The following is an 18,414-nucleotide window of genomic DNA, read 5'->3' as shown; positions in this document are numbered from 1 at the left end:
CTCTTTCTTTTGCTATTGGAAAAGTATACAAAAACCTTCCACGTGCAAGCTTACGTGAGAAAACTGGTAGCTGCTGAACATCTGAGGACATATTTTGCACCAGATAAACCCCCTTCCCGCCTCCCCTATTCCTGAGTTAAAAATCCACTCAGAGAGGGTTGCAAAATGCAAAGAACAAAACGAGAAAAAAAGTGTATTCAAATGCTACAGACTGTTTCAGTCTGAGGCTCTCTCAGCTTTTAGTTACAGTTTTAGTTAGATAAAAGAAATACTCTGTAGGTTACAAGAATACTTCTAAAAGCACCCCAGATGATGTTGGGGTGGCACACTTTAAAAATCATGGTTACCCAGTTGCAAAGAACATGGATGTAGGAAAGCACCTTTAAAAGCTTACAGACAGAGCATCCTAGAACAGTATCAGGGATTTATAAGGCACACAAAAAATAAGTTTCTAGTGCAAAATCTGACTGACAAACTGTTCCCCAAGGTGAATCCCCTTTTCCTTGAAAACTCACCCACCATTTGATGAGGATGAAGCTTCCTGCAACCTTTTTCTCAAGGATCTACAGTTCCTTCCACAGCCATCCTCCATGGCCACACATCCTGCCCTCACCCCCAGCCTGCTTCCCTCCAACAAAGAAACTCTTCTCTTCCTCCCAATGGCTGTCTAGATCCCACCCACCTGGTGTGCTGATTGGCTGGTCCCTGGAGTTCACCAGCCTGTCAGTCAGGACAGGGTTCACTTCCAGTTAACTCTTTAGGGCAGAGGAGGGGCTGGTCAATGACTGATCATTACACCTGGTCTAGAGCCAGGCTACCACTGCCCAGTGTTTCAACACAGCATTACAAATCATTGCAACATGATGGCAGGCATACCTGTTTCAGGCAGATAAGCTAGTTAAACATTTAAGAGCAAGTTACAAATTGAGTGCTGGACAGTACTGTTTGAGTCTTGGTAAAATTGGGAACATTTTCCTAAGCTAAAAATAAGATACGCACATAACATTTCATTTCTACCAGTAGCAATTTCTTTGACAAGAGACACCCCAGCTTACTAAGATTCCACACCTCTGCTCTTCATTCTTCTCCTTCCCGCTTCATTTTGCCCCACATTCTTTTTTTAAAACATGAACAGACAGGAGTTAGTGCACTCATAGTGCTTGGCTGCTGTGCAAATATGTTCTGAAGTGGCCAAAGAGTTCTCTGTGCCAACACTAGTATTCAGCCAGAAACCTTTTTCCTTTTTCCTTTCTGACCCAAGCTAAAAAGCCATATAAGTACCTGTAGTTCCAAAAGAAACACCTGAAAGTACAGGCAAACACATGTTCAAACTTTAGGCTACTTAATCAAAGATTAAAGACATGAAACTGTGTACACAAAACTGAAAGCTCCTAAGTCTACCATCTCTGTCTAGCACATACTCAGGCAAACTACTTGGTTTGCACAGCCTGACATTTATCTTGATAGGAGAAGGAGTACTTCACAGTGGGCTTATCCAGATCATCAGTGAAAGTATGGCCCAACCATTGCAAAACCTTGGAAGGAAAGACCTGCAAGACCCACTTCAGGGCCAGTAGCACTATATGACTGATTGATTGATTAATTAAGTGCTGTCAAGTTGGAGTCGACTCTTAGCAACCACACAGATAGATTCCCTCCAGGATGATCTGTCTTCAACTCTATACTGTAGCATAAATGGGATAACCTTTGTTGTAGGAGGCAGAAGAGTGAGGAAAAGAGGAGAGACAGCCCATTTCTTTCATTCATTCATTATATATATATATATATATATATATATATATATATATATATATATATAAAAAATATATATGAACACTGCAATGCTAGAATAGGATAGCACACCACTTTCCCACAGCTAAACAAATGTTACATGCTTCCATGCTTAAGTGGTATAAGATAAGACACTCTGTGCCTACAGAGATTAATAATAATAATTACAGCAAAACTTTAAAAATGGCACAGTCATAGCAAACTAACTGTATGATAGTTACATAGTGCTGATAAAAATGGGCAAGAAAGACCCTGCTCAGTGTACACATTGTTCCAAGGAAATTAGTTCAGTGATGGAGAGGAGAAAGCGATGGGGGGGGGGGGGGAAACCACACAGTTCTGGGATGAGCTCCATGAGGCAACATATCCCTAATAGGGATGTGCACAGAACCAGTTCAGAGGTCCTTTATGGGTCTCCGAACCAGTTCAATCAGCGGGCGGTTCTGCCGGTTTGACGGCGGGGGGGGCATCTTTAAAAGGTAGGGGAGGGTGCACTTACTCCTCCCGCCGCATTTCCCCACCAGCGCTCCCTTTTGTTAAAGCCCCTCAGGATGGCAGAGTACCTCCCTGCCACCCCATTGGCACGTCTCCCGGAAGTAACAGATGTGCCTGCGCACACCATGTGCGTGCCTGCCCGCAACGTGTGCACACTCATGCCTGGCATGCGCAGGCGCATCTATTACTTCTGGTTACTTCCAGGAGACGCAACAACGGGGTGGCAGGGAAGTACGCTACCACCCTGAGGGGCTTAAACAAAACGGAACGCCATGGGGGAAACGTGGAGGGAGCAGTAAGTACACACTCCCCCCGCCCTTAAAGATACACATACACCCCGCCATTGAACCACCCCCACCTGGTTTCATGCACATCCCTAATCCACCTGTTGAGATTTAGGAGACCGAGATGCCTGCTTTTCCAAGCAAACCTTTGCCTATGTTGTTTTGACATTTTTGATCAGCCACTTATTGCTGGACTTCAATCTGAATGCTCTTTTACTGCTGTTAGATTTTTATGACTCCTATAGCTTGAACATTTTAAAGAAATTTATTTTGCTTATATTTTCTCAACTTTTAAAATTTATTCTATTTATTTTGCATTTACATCCCATTTTTCCTCTGAGGAGCCCAGAGCTATGTATGTGGTTTGTTTGTTCTCACAAAAATCCTGTGAGGTAGGTTAGACGTGGAGCGTACGAACAAATAAAGATGATAAAATGTGGGCATTCCCTGCGCTACAAATGTCTGTACATACAGAACTCCATAACATATTATGTTAAGGAAGTCCTCAACTAAAAATGTCAACTTGCACATTCAAACCAGTCATCGCTCTTCGAATGATATGCATTCAAAGTTATGAACATCTGACTTATAAACATGCTTTTGGTACACAGCCCATTTATAAGCCGAGGACTTCCTATAATCTAATTTGGTGGAAAGTGGTATGGATATTTTCATACATATATATGGAACTCAAAGATTAATTAATGGACATATGCATTTGAACTGTATTTATAAATCAGCTGAGCTTATTCATTTCAAATTATAGTGAGTAGAAAATTGTATTTTCACATTCATACTCCTAATGTGAAGGTAACACACAGTTCCCACTAGCCGAGCTAATGACGTTGTTCACATTCAACAAAAGCCTTTTCTTTATTTCCATGATAATTTCCTCTTAACTTCCTTGTACACTTAAAGCTCAAGTAATCTGTCATATGCACATTATCCTCCCATAATTGTATACTGTGAATGAGGCAGCCCAGCATTTAGTTTCTTAATAAAAGCCACAGAACTTGCAAACAAAGCTTTTAAATCCTAATTGTATCACATTTCAGAGGAACTGCTTTCAATGGCCCAGTTCAAATATAAATCATAGCTTATTGCTACTTGAATGAGCCAGTAGTATGCATGATACCCCACTACTCTCTTGCCCATGAAAAGTGAAACCTTCTGCTTTCACTTCAAGAACAAACCGCAACTCCTCCGTTACATACACTCAATAAACTATAGTTTGTTTAACTATAGGGCTGGTTCTGATGCCATGCAGAATCTCAGTAAGAGCTGGGCTCTGAACGATGTCCTTGAGTGCTGGGAATGAAAACTCCCCCCGCCCGCCCCCGCTATCCCTGCATAAGCATCTACTTGCTATCTAGGTTAAAATAACCCAAGATTGGTGGATTCAGACATCACAACCAATCTCGGCTTATTCTAACCTATTTGCTTCAAGTAACCCGAGATCCCAGTCAGAATTTGAAGTGAGTTGCAGACCTCAGGCTTATTTGAAGCAAGGTGGCCAGATCTAGCCATATAAAACCCCTGACCACATGGCACAGTGCTTTCGAACGTGAAAAGCCTCTGTGAGGGAAAGGGCTGTTGCTTGATTTCTTCAGTTTTCTGGGTTCTATTTCTTTTGAGAGAGCACCGACTTTGCTTTTCAGGGCTATTTCTTCTCCAGTTTAGTTCCTATAGGGCTTGATATCACCGACTTTGTTTTTCAGGGCTATTTCTTCTCCAGTTTAGTCCCTATAGGGCTTGATATCACAGACTTTGCTTTTCAGAGCTATTTCTCCGGTTTATATTCCCTGAAGAAAAGGGCCTGATTTCATTTGAGACAGCATTTGCTTTTCAAAGCTATTCTCAAGTTTGTATTATAATACCTACAGGCTCTGATTTCATGAGAGAGCGCACCAACTTTGCTTCAGAGCTATTTCCTCAGTTTATATTGTAGTCCCTACAGAATAGGGTCTGATTCAAGAGTGTGGGCTTTGCCTTTCAAAGCTGCTTCTCCAGTTCATATCATCAATATACCTGCAGAACACGGTCTGGTTCAAGAGTGCAGGACAGATTAAGGGGGGGGGGTAGTAAACTAAAAAGATTTTGCATGTTGCAATTTGCACAGCGCATTAATTCCTGCCGAGGGGGGGGGTGAGTGAAAAATTTGTCCCTTTTTCTCATACTGCAATATTGGCAAGTATGCTTTCAGCCCACAATACATGGCTCCGAGGCTGCATTCAACTTAGTGGGTCATAAGTTGTGCAGGCCCAAACTACAGATTTGTTTCCAAAGCAATATATTTATCACTGAACAGATTCAAAATGATTCATGCAAACACACCCACAGAAGTACAAAAGAAGTTTTCCTTGTCTAGTTCCTCCTTCTAGAAATTGTGTTAACTCCAGTCATGTGAACAGGATACGATACAATATAGTTATCCGACACTCTTTTTTTTAAGCTTGCCTTGTGAGATAAAAAGACAATTTTGCCCAGGAAAGGGGTGGCTTTTTCGTAAACATTCATTTTTACTGCATTTGCTGCTGGGAAGAAAAGGTATGAAAAGGAATTGCCAAGTCTTAAAATCAAACTTATAAGTAGGGGCACCAGCCAAAAGCCTCTTAAGCGTTTAATTAAATTGTATTTATAACCATAGCTGGCTACAGCACCAAACAAGCATGAGAACTTTGACCTCTTATAGTACAGAAGATTTCCTTAACCATACCAATGGAACTGCAGAGAAGATAATATCTGTACAGCTACAGAGTCATTCACATTTTACAAGGTCATCATGCTAGACTCTTATGTTACCTTGGCAGTGTGGTTGCTGCTTTGGTGTGGTCATTTCCCTCACCACTCCAGTAATGTTGGAGCTGGTGACATCATGGAGAAGAGACTGACAACATGGTTACTTCCTTTGTCAGCACTAACCAATTCCAGAGAACAGAAGCAACCACATCAAAGGGGCAACCTAACAGCTGAGACAACATAAGAACAGGATTTCGGAAGCGAACCATTTAATGATGAAGATTGACAGGAGTTCTTTAAATGTTCAATCTGCACAATAACAAAGTTTGATATTTTTATGGCACTCACACCAAACCCAAATTATATACATTATACATATTTTATGTAACTAGCTGATCAGGCACATAGCCTCTGCGCCCCTAATTTGACTCTTCCCCCTGACTATCTTACAGCAGGCGTCTCCGCTGCTCTCTCCCCCACCCCCAACAGCGGTTTCTCCTGCCTCCTGCCCATTTCTCCGTCCCCTCTGGCCGCTGCCTCCTCTTCCTGGCGGCCTAGCCACCTCCTGACCCCAGCAGGCGTGCAGGCTGCTGCCTCCTTGCCACGCCCGCCACCACGTCCCTCAGCAGCAGCTCAATGGCCTCCTGCTGTGCATGAGCTCCCGCCGCCCAGCCAATCTGGTGCTTCCGTCATCCAGCCAATCCACTGGGTGCCGGGACGCATCCCCATGGACACGTTTTCAAGGATTAATTATAAAGGTTATATGCACGCACACTCACCCATATACTGCTGAACTATAAATATACATAAATATTAGCTCCGATTTAATATGTGCATGTATGCACCATAGGCATATTGACACCACCCAGGTACAACAATTTTTTTCTAGTATTATCAGCCCTGAACAGCTTCAGCCCTGAGTGACTAAGAGAAAGTATTGTTCTCCATGAGCCCTATTGCCATCCAGAGAGGCAGACCTCCTGCAGCTGTCACCAGCTCATCTGGTGGCTACACAGAGACGGGCCTTCTCCATTGCTGCCCCAATACTCTGGAATGCACTCCGGGCTGAGATGAGAGCCTCCCCATCTCTGACAACTTTTTTAAAGTTGCTAAAGATTTACCTTTTCACCCAAGCTTTTTGACTTAATTGTGGTTTTAAATTGTTTTAAGGTTTTTACTTTTGTGTTTTAGCTTGTTTTTAGGTTGTTGTAAGCTGCCCAGAGATGGGTGTTTGGTACATCATAGAAATTTGGTAGCTAAATAAAAAATAAAAAATTAAAAAATTAAAATAAAATAAAATAAAATAAAATAAAAATCACATCCATATATTAAAATAGTTTCCACCCTATTAAAAATTCATTTTGCTAAGTTCAAGGGTTTTACAAACTAAGGCTTCATTAACAGATCCAGATCATGTGTGGATCCAGAGAACCATTTCTCTCTCCTGAATTTCACTCAAAGAAGATGCCTTTCGTTAAGACCCCATAAATTCAAACAGTAATTTTGGGATTTTGCATGAGAACATTTTAAAGAAAAAACCAACAGTGGTGCATGTGCACAAATGTCTGCTTTCTGCCAGCTGCGAGGCCGAAAAAAGGAGACACACCCTCATTAATTGGAAAAGCTGGGAGGCTCCGTGTTCGTTTGGTAGGGTTTGGGTTTGAGCCATAAGTGGGGCTTCTGATAAAAGTGGTGGGACCTCTGATAATGAGCCTGTGGGGCTTCTGTCGTTTGTGTAGGATCCATGAAAACTAAAGAGGTACACCCAAATAAATTTAAGGAAAGAACGCAAACAGAATATCCAAAGAGGGTGTTTGGAGTTCGATAAAAGCCAAGTAAACAGGCCTGTAATGGGCATTCAATTTGAACAGCTCTCTCTGCAAGTTGTTCTCTGAAGCAAGACAGGAAAGGAACTGGGGCCTTGGGGCTCCACCTACTGCTAACCAAAAGTTCTGCTGTGACAACTTCCTGTCTGTTCCTGAGGCATGATGGGTACAAAACCCTAAGGTAAAGGATGGACTCTGATTAATGGCAGAAAAACATGGTTTGTATGCCATGAGCTCCAGTGTGCTCACTTTCCAGAGTGATTTTCTCCCTTCCCAGTATTTACTATGTGACATGAAACCATGAAATACAAAACAGAATCCATCACAAACACGATTTGCAAACCAAATTATGATCTCAATCTCTGGTTTATAAGGTTTCTGGTTAGCATTAACCATGGTTTACATCTGCACACATGTAACAAAACTAGAGTTATTGTGAAGGAAGGGGGAAAATATCTCTGGAGGGAAGAAGGGAAGGAAGTGGAGAGCACATAGCTGAGATTTTCTCCCAATTTGCAAGCCATGGTTTGCAGACAGCCAATATTTTGACTGTACCAGCATGAGATCAAAATAGATTTCCTGCAAATTGTGTTAAAATAAACAAATCCTCCTGCTCAGCTTCGCCATTTTTCTCCCTTACTTTCATTAAATCTCTTCAAATAGCTATTTTACTAAAAATGCCCTAAGCAGGTACCCCACCACCACCATCACAATAAAACTCCAAAGGAGATAGGCCTGAAGTCTTAACACAGTTGGCTTGTGATTTGGTTGAATAAAAACATGAGTCAAACAAAGCTAGGCACGCAAGTCCAGCAGCAGTCCCTCTGTCAATTACAACCTTACATTTTATCTGCATGTCCATAAACACAGTACACTGGGAGACAGTTTGAGGGCAAAGAAAAGGCTATAAAACCTCAAGTTGAAAAGGACATTAGCAGATAAGAAAGTTGCTTACATGCACCACTGCATTCCAATTTGGCTTTGGGCTATGTAACATTATGACACTTACCACAGACAACTGACTCCATGTTGATCTCAGAGGTTTGTACTGAATAACTATCTTTTCATCTGACTTTTCTTTCAGTTCTATCTCTTCATCAGAATCTATATCCAGAGCTTTTTCTTTGTAGTTCTGGTACAACACAGCATTTTCTACAATATCGCAAAAATAGATTGATTTGAGAAGAGTTTAAGTAACACAGAAATAACATTATGAATATCACTCTAAAACCCTGTGGACAAAGATAGAGTCTTGTTTAGGGCAGACAATAGGCGAGCATAGTACATATTACAGTAACAATAGACCACTGTACCATCAAAAAGATGCCTTCCACCCAATTTCAATAATAGCTTGTGTTCTTTGTTAAGGAAAACTAGAAACAGTTTTATTTTCCAACAGCTTGTGCTTGATTGAACACTATGATAAGACTTGTTTTATCCAACTGTTGAGCAAGGGTGTATATATTCCAAATAAGCACAGAAGTTAGCAACTTAAGAAGCTCAGCTTTCATTTTGAAAAAGGCAAATTTCTCACTCTTTTCAGGTCTGAAAACTCTGTACTCAGTATCTGAGGATATCTTGAGAGAGATTTCCAGGGGTCAGGCTTTAGTGCCATGTGATGGCTGTTGTCCTTCCCCATGACTAGTAGAAACATAATACATTATGCAGGGTAAGCAAGCAAATACATTTGCATTTGCTTGAGTTACATGATTCGTACAGGTTACTAAAATCAGGGTTTATTTTCATGCAGAATGTATGCTGCTCTCATAAAGGAAGGTTAGTGAACCAGGAATCTGATAATCTCATAGTAACATGCTTCAAACCCACAGTAGTTTTGTAAAATGAAAACTGTGTTATTGAAAATGAAAACTGGCAGCTTAAGGTCCAAGTAACTACAATTCTACATGAGAAAATCCCAACTTCTGAAGCCATAAAACCCAAATTCTGGCACTAGAATAAATTACTCAGCCAACCTGGCAGATGTTAACTTAATCTGATTCCATTTATTTGGGTTGCAAATTCAAAGCAGCTTTTTTCCTTTTTTCTCTGTTTTAAAAGGATTTGAAGCTCGTTTCATTTTTTTGTTAGGTTGAGGGGATAAGGTTGAGATGGCGAATATTTAAGAATAGGGGCTCCAAGAGCTCTATGTTTAGAAACCATGCTCAATGAAGGAGGTGTTTCATTGCTTTGAACACTAGAAGCTGTTGAAAAACCAGTTTACTTTTTCAATCAATGCACAGAGAATCCCTGCCCAGCCCCCAGGAATTTCCTCACTCATTCCAGTGAAAAAGCAGCTTTGTGACACACAGAGGTGCATACAGAACTGTCATCTCCTCTCCAACTCCCATGTGTGGAGCATTGGTAGCTAGCGTCCTCCCATGCCCTTCCTCTACAGGTTCAATCAATGTAGGAAGGAAGCTTCCCAAAACGGCTAGATATTTGTTCAATTTTCAGTTGAAATTAAGATGCTCAAGAGTCTACGTGTAAAATCAAACAATCAAGAGGACATATTCTGTCAACTGTGACACAGCCATAACTAGGCATGTGAGAAACAATTCAGGTACAAAACGATCTGTACCTGAATCTGGCTGATTTGAAGACAAAACAAATCACCCCTGTCCTCAACTGCTCAGATTTGGTTACAAAACAAATCACCCCGATTCAGATTGGACAAATTCAAAGATTCTGACCTCCATTTTGTGGCCAAAGTGAGTTGGGTAGTAGTGCCCAATGGGTGCAAGGAAGCTACCACCCAGACTTCCCCCCCCCAAAAAAAATGGGCAAAGGGGTGATTTTTAAATGATTTTTGAAGTTGGCATGTCTTTGGGGTGGATTCGGGGAAGAAAGGGGGTTTCGGGGGCAGAAGAGTGGGTCAGGTGGTAGTGCCCCAATGTGTGCCTGCTACTATCCAGATTTCAAATAAATTGGTGAGAGGGGTGATTTTTTAAAAATTTCCTCCCATAGGGAATAACAGGGATTTCAGCAGCCCCATAACTCCACTTGGGGGGCACCAGGGTGGCCCAGAGCGAGTGGTGGTATAGGGCACATAGGGTGCCAACCACCTCCAAACCCTATGGGGGCACTAGGTTTTGTTGTTACTGAGGTGTTCTGAGAGTAGATTCTCTGGTAGCAAATGAGAGTGGATTCAATTATTCGATTTGAAAAAAAAATCAATTAAAAATTACCCCTTTGCCCAATTTCCTTGAAATTTGGGTGGTAGCTTCCACCTATTGGGCACTTCCCCCCCCCCCACTTTTGGCCCCAGGACCCTTTTTTAAAAATCTGAATCTGTTCAGATTTGGAGAATTCAGGTACGAATCGAATCTGGGGTGATTGGGGGGTGGTCAGTTTCGGACCCAAAACACATCAGGGGTATTTCAATTTGGGTACAAATCAAAACGAAAAAAATTGATTCGTGCACACCCCTAGCCATAACCACATTTGTTTATGATATTTCTTGTCTGCATTTCTACCAGACTGCGCAGAAGGCAATTTAAAAGTCACAGAAGTCTTAAGCACCCAATTAAACAAATATAACAAAAGCTCATATTGAGAGACACAGGATCCATAGACAGAAACTTCTTATACACTAACACTTGAGCAAATATTTTTAACTCATTGCCTAAAATAAAATAGATAACAACAATGGGTTGGATCCAAAGAGCAGGAGTGGAAGGGAAACAGCTGCTAAAGCTGTTCCACAAATCCTTGTGCATCACCTTGCACAAAGTTCAGAGTGCTACAACAGACAGGTTCTATAATCATTTTCATAATTACTTTCATTACAGCTACTATTCGTATACCACTTTTCAATCAAAAGGTTTTCAAAATGGTTTACATAGAAAAAGAATAAGGAGAAGATGGTTGCCTGTCCCCAAAAGGCTCACAGGCGAAAAAGAAACCAAGGTAGATACCAGCAACAACCACTGGAAGGATGCTGTGCTGGGGCTGGATAGGGCCAGTTGCTCTTCCCCTAATTAATATAAAGTGAATAATCACTTTGGAGGTGCCTCTTTGCCCATTTGGTGCAAGAGGACTTGCAAACAGAACAGCATCTTTGAATTTAGTTTGACTTTTGTGTGCAACATTTTAGAGCAAGATGGGAACAAATCTTGGAAGGGTGGTATATAAATCCAATCCAATCCAATCAATCAACCGACACCTTCTACATGTGAAAGGGCACTTTTGGATCCAACAAAGTCATCAGGAATTCTGGTAAATAAGCATTGCTGGTTGTGCACATGCCTATATGCGGTTTCAGATCCTACCAATTATGGAAGCAAACTCTCCACCAAATGCACCATAAAACTGCTTGCCATGACTAACAGAAGTCAATAAAGCCAATTATCCATGCTAATTAGGGAAAGAGGCACCTTTCTAAAGCTGTGGTTTTCTTTTTCTTAAGCAGGAGGGGAGCAACTAGCCCTATTCAACACTAGCACAACATCTCTCCCGTGACTGTTGCTGGCATATGCCTTGCATTCCATTTTAGACTGTGAACCCTTTGGAGATAGGGAACCATCTTCTCATTATTCTTTTTTCCTATGTAAACCACTCTGAGTTTTGTTTTTTGTTTGGCTGAAAAGCAGTATATAATTAGCTGTAGCAACTAAAAGAGTTTTAAATGACTGCCAATTTTTTTTTAACCTTTTTACTCATGGCTTGTTTCCAAACACCTTGGTCTACAAAATGATTGAATCTGGCACCAGACTTTCACACTGTGCTTTATGATGCAACCACATAGTAACAAAACAAAAGGATATGAGGAATGAAAAAGAATGGCAGCAGTAGAGGTCCTAGTCCCCTACTCCTCTGGGAGAGAGACAAAAATATATCTGCATCTGTGAGGAGTGTACAAGGATAATGTGTACAAAGTGTACAAAATAGTGCGAGGAGTGTACAAAGATAGCATACAAGGCACAGGCAAAGTATGGAATTATACAGATTACAGAGGACTAGATACGCCAGGTTTTACAATTTACTTCAGCATGAACATATTAGTTCATCCAATACATTATAATGAGGAATACACTGTGTGCTTGCGTGAGTACAAACCACATCTTGCCCCCCGAATGACAAACTGTGCACTGACAATCCAGGAAGCATTTTAGAACACAGGAACCAAGTCAGACCACTGGTCCATCTATCTCAGTACTGCCTATGTTGACTAGCAGAGGATCTCCAAGATTTCCCAGCCCTACCGGAAGATGGCAAAAGCTGAGCCTGGAACCTTCTGCTTGCAAAGCAGATGTTCTTCCACTGAGCTACAGCCCTGTCTCCTAAGGGCTATTTTACAACAGATGGTGCTCACATGCAGAGGTGCTCTTACCCCTGGACTTCGGGGCCGAAGTTTAGGATCTCCATACCACAGTTCCGTCTAAGGCGTGCGCGCATCCTCACTCATTTTTTGATGTCCACTCAGTTAGCTTTAGATCCCACTCAGGTTTAATCAAAAAGGTTGCACTCTGAATGCATGTGTGCACACACTGCCTTGATACTGCCACCCAGAACAAAACTCATTCTGCACACAGATGAGAAAAGTTAGAGAGAACACTGTTCCACACCCCCTGGGGGCTCCCAAATCCATGTCCTGGGTGGTGTGGTCACCATCTCACCAAACCGTGTTGCGGCAGGTGACCAGTTGCGATTGTGATCTGCGCTGGGTGCTTTAGAAAGAGGGAGGGAGTGGGGAAAGAAATATGTGAGATGGGAATATGTTAAGTTGCATGTTGAAGTGTTTCTGCTAATGCATATCTGCATAGATACACCTGTTTTATATTCTTACTTTCTTATGAGTTCAGTTGCTGTTTGTGCCCTCAAGAACCCACATGTTAAAAATACTGTGTTTGTCACGGAGTGTGTGTGTGCACACGTGCTTAACTTGCAGCCAGAGTGGAGGGGTCCTTTCAAAGGTATTTAGGTCCAGGCTCCAAAATTACCTAGGTGCACCTCTGCTCACATGTAGTTGCCCACCAAATATAAACCAGTTTAGCAAATGGGACAATTCAAGTTCTCTACTGCAGGACTGGGTCTCATCCCCAAGCTGGGCACAGAAAGGGAGAAGGAAAAGGAAAGGACAGAGCATGTGGGCACCAGTGCTCTCTCTAATTTTTCTTCATATATGTGCAGAATGGGTTTTGTTCTGGGCGGCAGTACTAAGGCAGTGTGTGTACAGGTGCACTCAGAGTGGGGCTTTTGTAATTAAACCTGAGCAGAATCTAAAATTAACTGAGCGGACATTAAAAAAAAATACCTTGTATGCACATGCACATCTTAGAGGGAATGCTGGTGGGAACCCTGCACATCCCAGTCCAACAAACCACATTTTGTTGGATCCAGACTGTAACTTCCGAACTGAGCTACTGAGCAAGGACACAGAATTCAACGTTAAGCAGCCAACAAACAGAAAGCCGTATGTGCAAACCAACTAAACATGTTCCAAGCTTCCAATCCTGCAATCCTATGCACAGTTACTTAGGAGTAAGCCCCACTGAAATCTGTAGGGCTTACTTCTCAATACAGAATGTGTTGGTTCAGGTTCTGTGACTCTTGAGCAGTTGCTGCTTTTGCTTTATTCAGTTTCATTGCTGATAGGGACAGAAACTAAGTTCGCCCACTGCTTTCCATTTCTCATGTCAGATTCATTTCAGCTCTAGTACCCTTTACAGCTTGAGTTGAAGGCCTAGAGTTCATAATGCGTAGGAAAACACATGCCATGTGTAAATACATAATACTGGTAATAGCGAATAGTCTAAGGCTTCTGCCAAACAATTAAGCCTTTGTTTGGCAAATTCACAAGCTGAAGAGACATTAACAATTTTAATATAGTAAGCAAGCACAGTATGCTGACCATAACTAAACAGAACATGATTTAATTTCACATTAAGAGAACTGAAGCAAGGCAAGAAGAAACTCAATCAAAACTGGCATTAAAAACTATTACATGTGGCCAAAGAAGGTAAAGGAAGATGGGTGAAGTAAATGCAACAACAGTAAAAGTAAATATCTGTTATAGAAACAAAGAGGAAGAGCAGGACCTGTATGCAAAGAACATTGAAAATGAAGAGCTAATGAAGTTTATGGAAAAGACTGGCCAGCAGAAAAACCCAAAGTGCTGCTAAGGAGAGTGATAAACCCAGCAGTATAGAAGCAATGGTGATGGGAACCGGATTTCCCTGATCAACTTGAAGGCAGGCGAATTGGGGCATAGTAAATCAATGCAAAAATGACCCACTATAGCCAAGATCATTTGCAGTGAGTAGAGATAAAAAAGCAACTGTAAAATTTGACAAAAAGGATCTTTCCATCCTAGAAAAACACTATGATATTTTTAGATGTACCTTGGTACAAAACTTTGCTTTCCACTGTACAACCTATTTGTACATCCTCACATCACTTACACATTGATTTTATAATTAATATGTCACATCAAAATATTCAAAAGTCAGCTCTTACCTTCCCCATCAAACGTTCCTTGTCCTTTTAGCATTTTCTTCTAAGATTATTTTCCAAGGAAAAGGAAAAAAGAAGATATGGGTGAAAATAAGAATGCATAGCAAGTCGCAGCATCATGAAAGCTGAATTTCATAATAAGATATCAATATATTTGAATAAATATTTCATCACAAGAAGCTATTCTAGTAATCACTCCCTTAACAGATAAGTAACTTTGGGGGAAAGTGTCTGGTCCTGTCAGAACCCGCCAGATCCCTGCAAAAATAAGAAATAAAAATTCAAATCCCTGCAAAGTGAACCTGCTGGTTCCACTGAAATTAGTAAAGCAGCATCTCCAGATGGAGAAGCTCTACATGCATATCAGATTAGATCACATGCTTCATTTTACTTCCGAATAATTTTACTTCTAAACAGAACAAACTCTTCCAAAAAAGGGGAGAAAGCAGTTTGTTTCAGTAGAGTTCAATAAACACGCAAGTGATTTCACTAGTCTGGAATCATCCTTATAAAGTCCACAGCATCCACATAAGGGAAACATAGGGGCTTGTCTTCTCTGCCCTGTAGAACAGCTTCCTCTAGAGCTGTTTTAATGCTTTGCTGAGGGCCACCACACACAACATTTAACTGAAACTGTTTTATACCAGTGTACAGCTAACCATGAACACGGTCCTGTGAGTATCCTGAAAGTGCCAACTTTGCTACATGTACATGTTTGGACTATACAAAACTAGTTATGTTTAGCCTGGAGTGCTTCACCATACAATTTAAGGCACCCTGAAGAACTTTTAATCAACCACTTTATTATTAAAGTATAGTGTTTCTTATACTTATTAAAGTATCCAAGGCCTGAAGCGTAGGATGTAAATGAAATGCATCAAAAACTATGACACAGCCAAACAGCAAAGGTTTCCAGATCTTTTATAACACTCTTCTGCAGCATGTTAATACCCTAAGATTATCTTGACATAAACACTATAATTCAAATTTCAATTGACATTTACTTAGCAGTAAATCTGCTGAAGTCACAAACTTACTTCTGAGTAAATATGTATAAGACTGGGCAATACGACTATCACTAAGGGGAAAAAACCATAACGAGGAGCTTCTCACAATCAGCAAAAAGCGGGCTAAGGGAGCCTAGCCCGCTTTTTGCTGATCGTCTGCTGCCACGGGAGCTGTGCGGCTCCCGGCAGCAAACCTCCCAAAGTACCCCTCCCTTTAGCCGAGGTTAACGGAGCAAGCGCTCCATTAAACTCGTCTTTCTGATCGTGTATTGCTGTGCCGCGGCAACACACAAGGAAACCCCCGCTAGGAGGCTGAAACAAGCCTCCCGGCCCTTAGGGTCTCTCCAGGATGCCCCGCACACCCGCATGAGGCATCCTGGAACTTCCGGGGGCCGTGCGGCCCTCGATCCCCACAGCCCCCACCAGCTCCGTGATGGAGCCGGCAGTCGTGTGGGCAACCGATCCAACCACCCAGGGCTGCAGTAGTGATCGTCTTTAGGGAGAGTGGGTTAAGCCCACTCTCCTCACAGAACCCCCTCCAGCGGGTCTCACTGATCGTGAGACTTGCCTCACATTTAATGGGGGAAATAAAGTAAGCAGTGAAACTGTGACTAAGAATTCTCTTTATTCATCTCCCAGTCATTCAGATGTGTGTAACCTAACTTCCCTTACCAGTCTTACCTAAAGGTTAGCTTAGGTACAAACTTAGGGAAAACTGCCTTTGCACTGATGTATTTCCTTTGTGGATTCAAGAGTTCTTTGGGAAATGCTTACTTTCCTTTTTTCAAAAATGAAGGTGGGTGTGGTAAATGGGATTACAGTTAACAAACCTGCCAATATAATGATATTCTACAACCAGCAAAGAACAAGAAGAAGTTTCTAACATATTTTTGGAGGCTTCCCATTGCTAACTGAGCAAAGGGGCACCTTTTAAGAATGGTGATCCTCTTTATTTATCAGGAGGAAGAAGCTGGCCCTATCCACCCCCAACACAGCATCCCTCCACTGGCTGTTGCTGGTATCTACTTCTGTTTCTTTTTTAGATCGTAAGCCCTTTGGGGATAAGGAGTCATTTCATTTATTTATATCTATGTAAACCGCTTTGGGAACTTTTTGTTGAAAAGCTGTATATAAATATCTGCCGTATTCGTATTCCTTGGGGATTGATTTAAAGGAGCAGAGAGTACACATCCAGACCCACTGAAAACTGGCAACTCTATCCTCTACCACTCCTTGCCAATCCATACTTTGTGATCAGCACTTGTGATCAGAAGGGTTCAAGCACAAGGAACTTTCCTAATCAGTGTAGAAAGAAAGTTACCTGCTTTGTCACATCTCACTATTTAGTACACACAGGTACTGAAGCCACAATTGTGGAAAGCTGCTTCTGGATGTGTTGTCTTGATTACGATTAAAGCTGATAGTACCACTGTAAAGATTGTTCACATCCAGGTAAAGAATAACTCCCTTCTACAAAGGGTTACACAGAATTTCCCAACCGTACAAAAGGTCATTGTGATGCAATGGTTAGCATTGGGTCTAGCGGTGAGAAACCCAGATTCACATCTCCCAAAAGAGTTGGTTTGCCATATCATGCTCCACATGGCAATCATGTTTCCCATGTAGACTGATGGCTATCATACATCAGGCCTTGACAAAACTTCTTTGAATCTAGGAGCCAGCCTCAAAATTTAGGAGTCAGGCAACGGTTAAATTGCCAGACTTGGCGACAGACATTGTGGAGGGTATATGGGCTTCTCTTTATCCCCTTTACAAGCAGCATACTTAGAACAGAAACAGGGCTGTCTGGGGCAAATAAAGATTTATTAAATAAATGAATATCCTAGTTTGGGTGCCATAGTGAAATTTTTAGTCACCAAGGCACCTGGGATTTGTCAAACCCTGTAGATGCATGTTGCTGAATGTGAGCATTTTAAGACACGCATCAGGGACATTATGGGTAATGAAAAATGTTGAGAGAAAGAGAAAATAAAAACATGCCATGGGTTTCTTAGCCACAGTGTGAACCTTCCAGCTTCACATTTTGAATGACATAGCTACATTTAAAACAAGCAAGAAGTTGGAATGATGTATGACCCCTTTAAGAAAGGCATTCTGAGGGGCCAGGTTACACGATGGCAAAGAAGCTCCTTTGCTCCTAAGTAAAAGCATGGACACGGACTCTGCTGTCTTGATGTTTAGATTGCAGCTAGAGAGAAAAAAGGCTTACAAAAAATTCAGTCAGCCCTCAAGTCAAGTGCAGGCTATACACATGCTTTTCATTCTCCAAGTACTGAACTATGTAGAAAGAAAAGAGTGCCCACTTGTTTTCTCCCTGATACTGATAGCTGAAGGGAGCCAGTTTATGGGGTCAGGCAACATCCACACATGACACAGCACAACAATCACCCTACAGAGAACATTTCTTTTTGCCCAGTCTCTACCCTGAGGTCTCCAAGTTTCCTTCTATTTCCCCCACCATTTCTAGAATTATCACTCAGGAATCTACCATCTCCTTCCAGCAGAGATCTGAGCAGTTTGTTCAGGTACAGGAGGGAGAGGAAAAACTGCCCTGTTCAGATTCTGATACACTTGGCTTCTACTTTTTGTAAAGGTAAAGGGTGCAGTCGAGTCGGTGTCGACTTCTGGCGACCACAGAGCCCTGTGGTTATCTGTAGCTGTACTGAATTTCCACCACCAGTACCAGTGCAGTTCAGGGAGAAAGACCCAAATCAGACAATGAGATCTGTCTTTTCCACCCTCCTTTCCCCTCGATATGAATATTGTGGTCATTAAATGCAGTGAGCCCATTTCTAAACC

At 41.8% G+C, this 18,414-nt stretch overlaps 1 protein-coding gene across 2 annotated transcripts in view; it reads right to left on the bottom strand.

Moving 5' to 3' along the window:
- The window catches only part of ARHGEF26 (Rho guanine nucleotide exchange factor 26), a 126,382-nt gene that overhangs the window by 104,447 nt on the left and 3,521 nt on the right, over positions 1-18,414 (bottom strand). For both annotated transcript variants that reach the window (XM_053308276.1, XM_053308277.1), the window contains exons 3-4: positions 14,591-14,630; positions 8,145-8,287 (exon numbers count right to left, since the gene is read on the bottom strand). In XM_053308276.1, the coding sequence (XP_053164251.1) occupies positions 8,145-8,287; positions 14,591-14,630 (183 nt within the window). The remainder of the gene's footprint in view (positions 1-8,144; positions 8,288-14,590; positions 14,631-18,414) is intronic.

This window comes from Hemicordylus capensis, chromosome 3, assembly GCF_027244095.1.
Source record: "Hemicordylus capensis ecotype Gifberg chromosome 3, rHemCap1.1.pri, whole genome shotgun sequence".
Taxonomy (NCBI): Eukaryota; Metazoa; Chordata; class Lepidosauria; order Squamata; family Cordylidae; genus Hemicordylus; species Hemicordylus capensis.
Note: the sequence above shows the minus strand (reverse complement) of the source record. Positions and strands in the feature narration are given on the sequence as shown.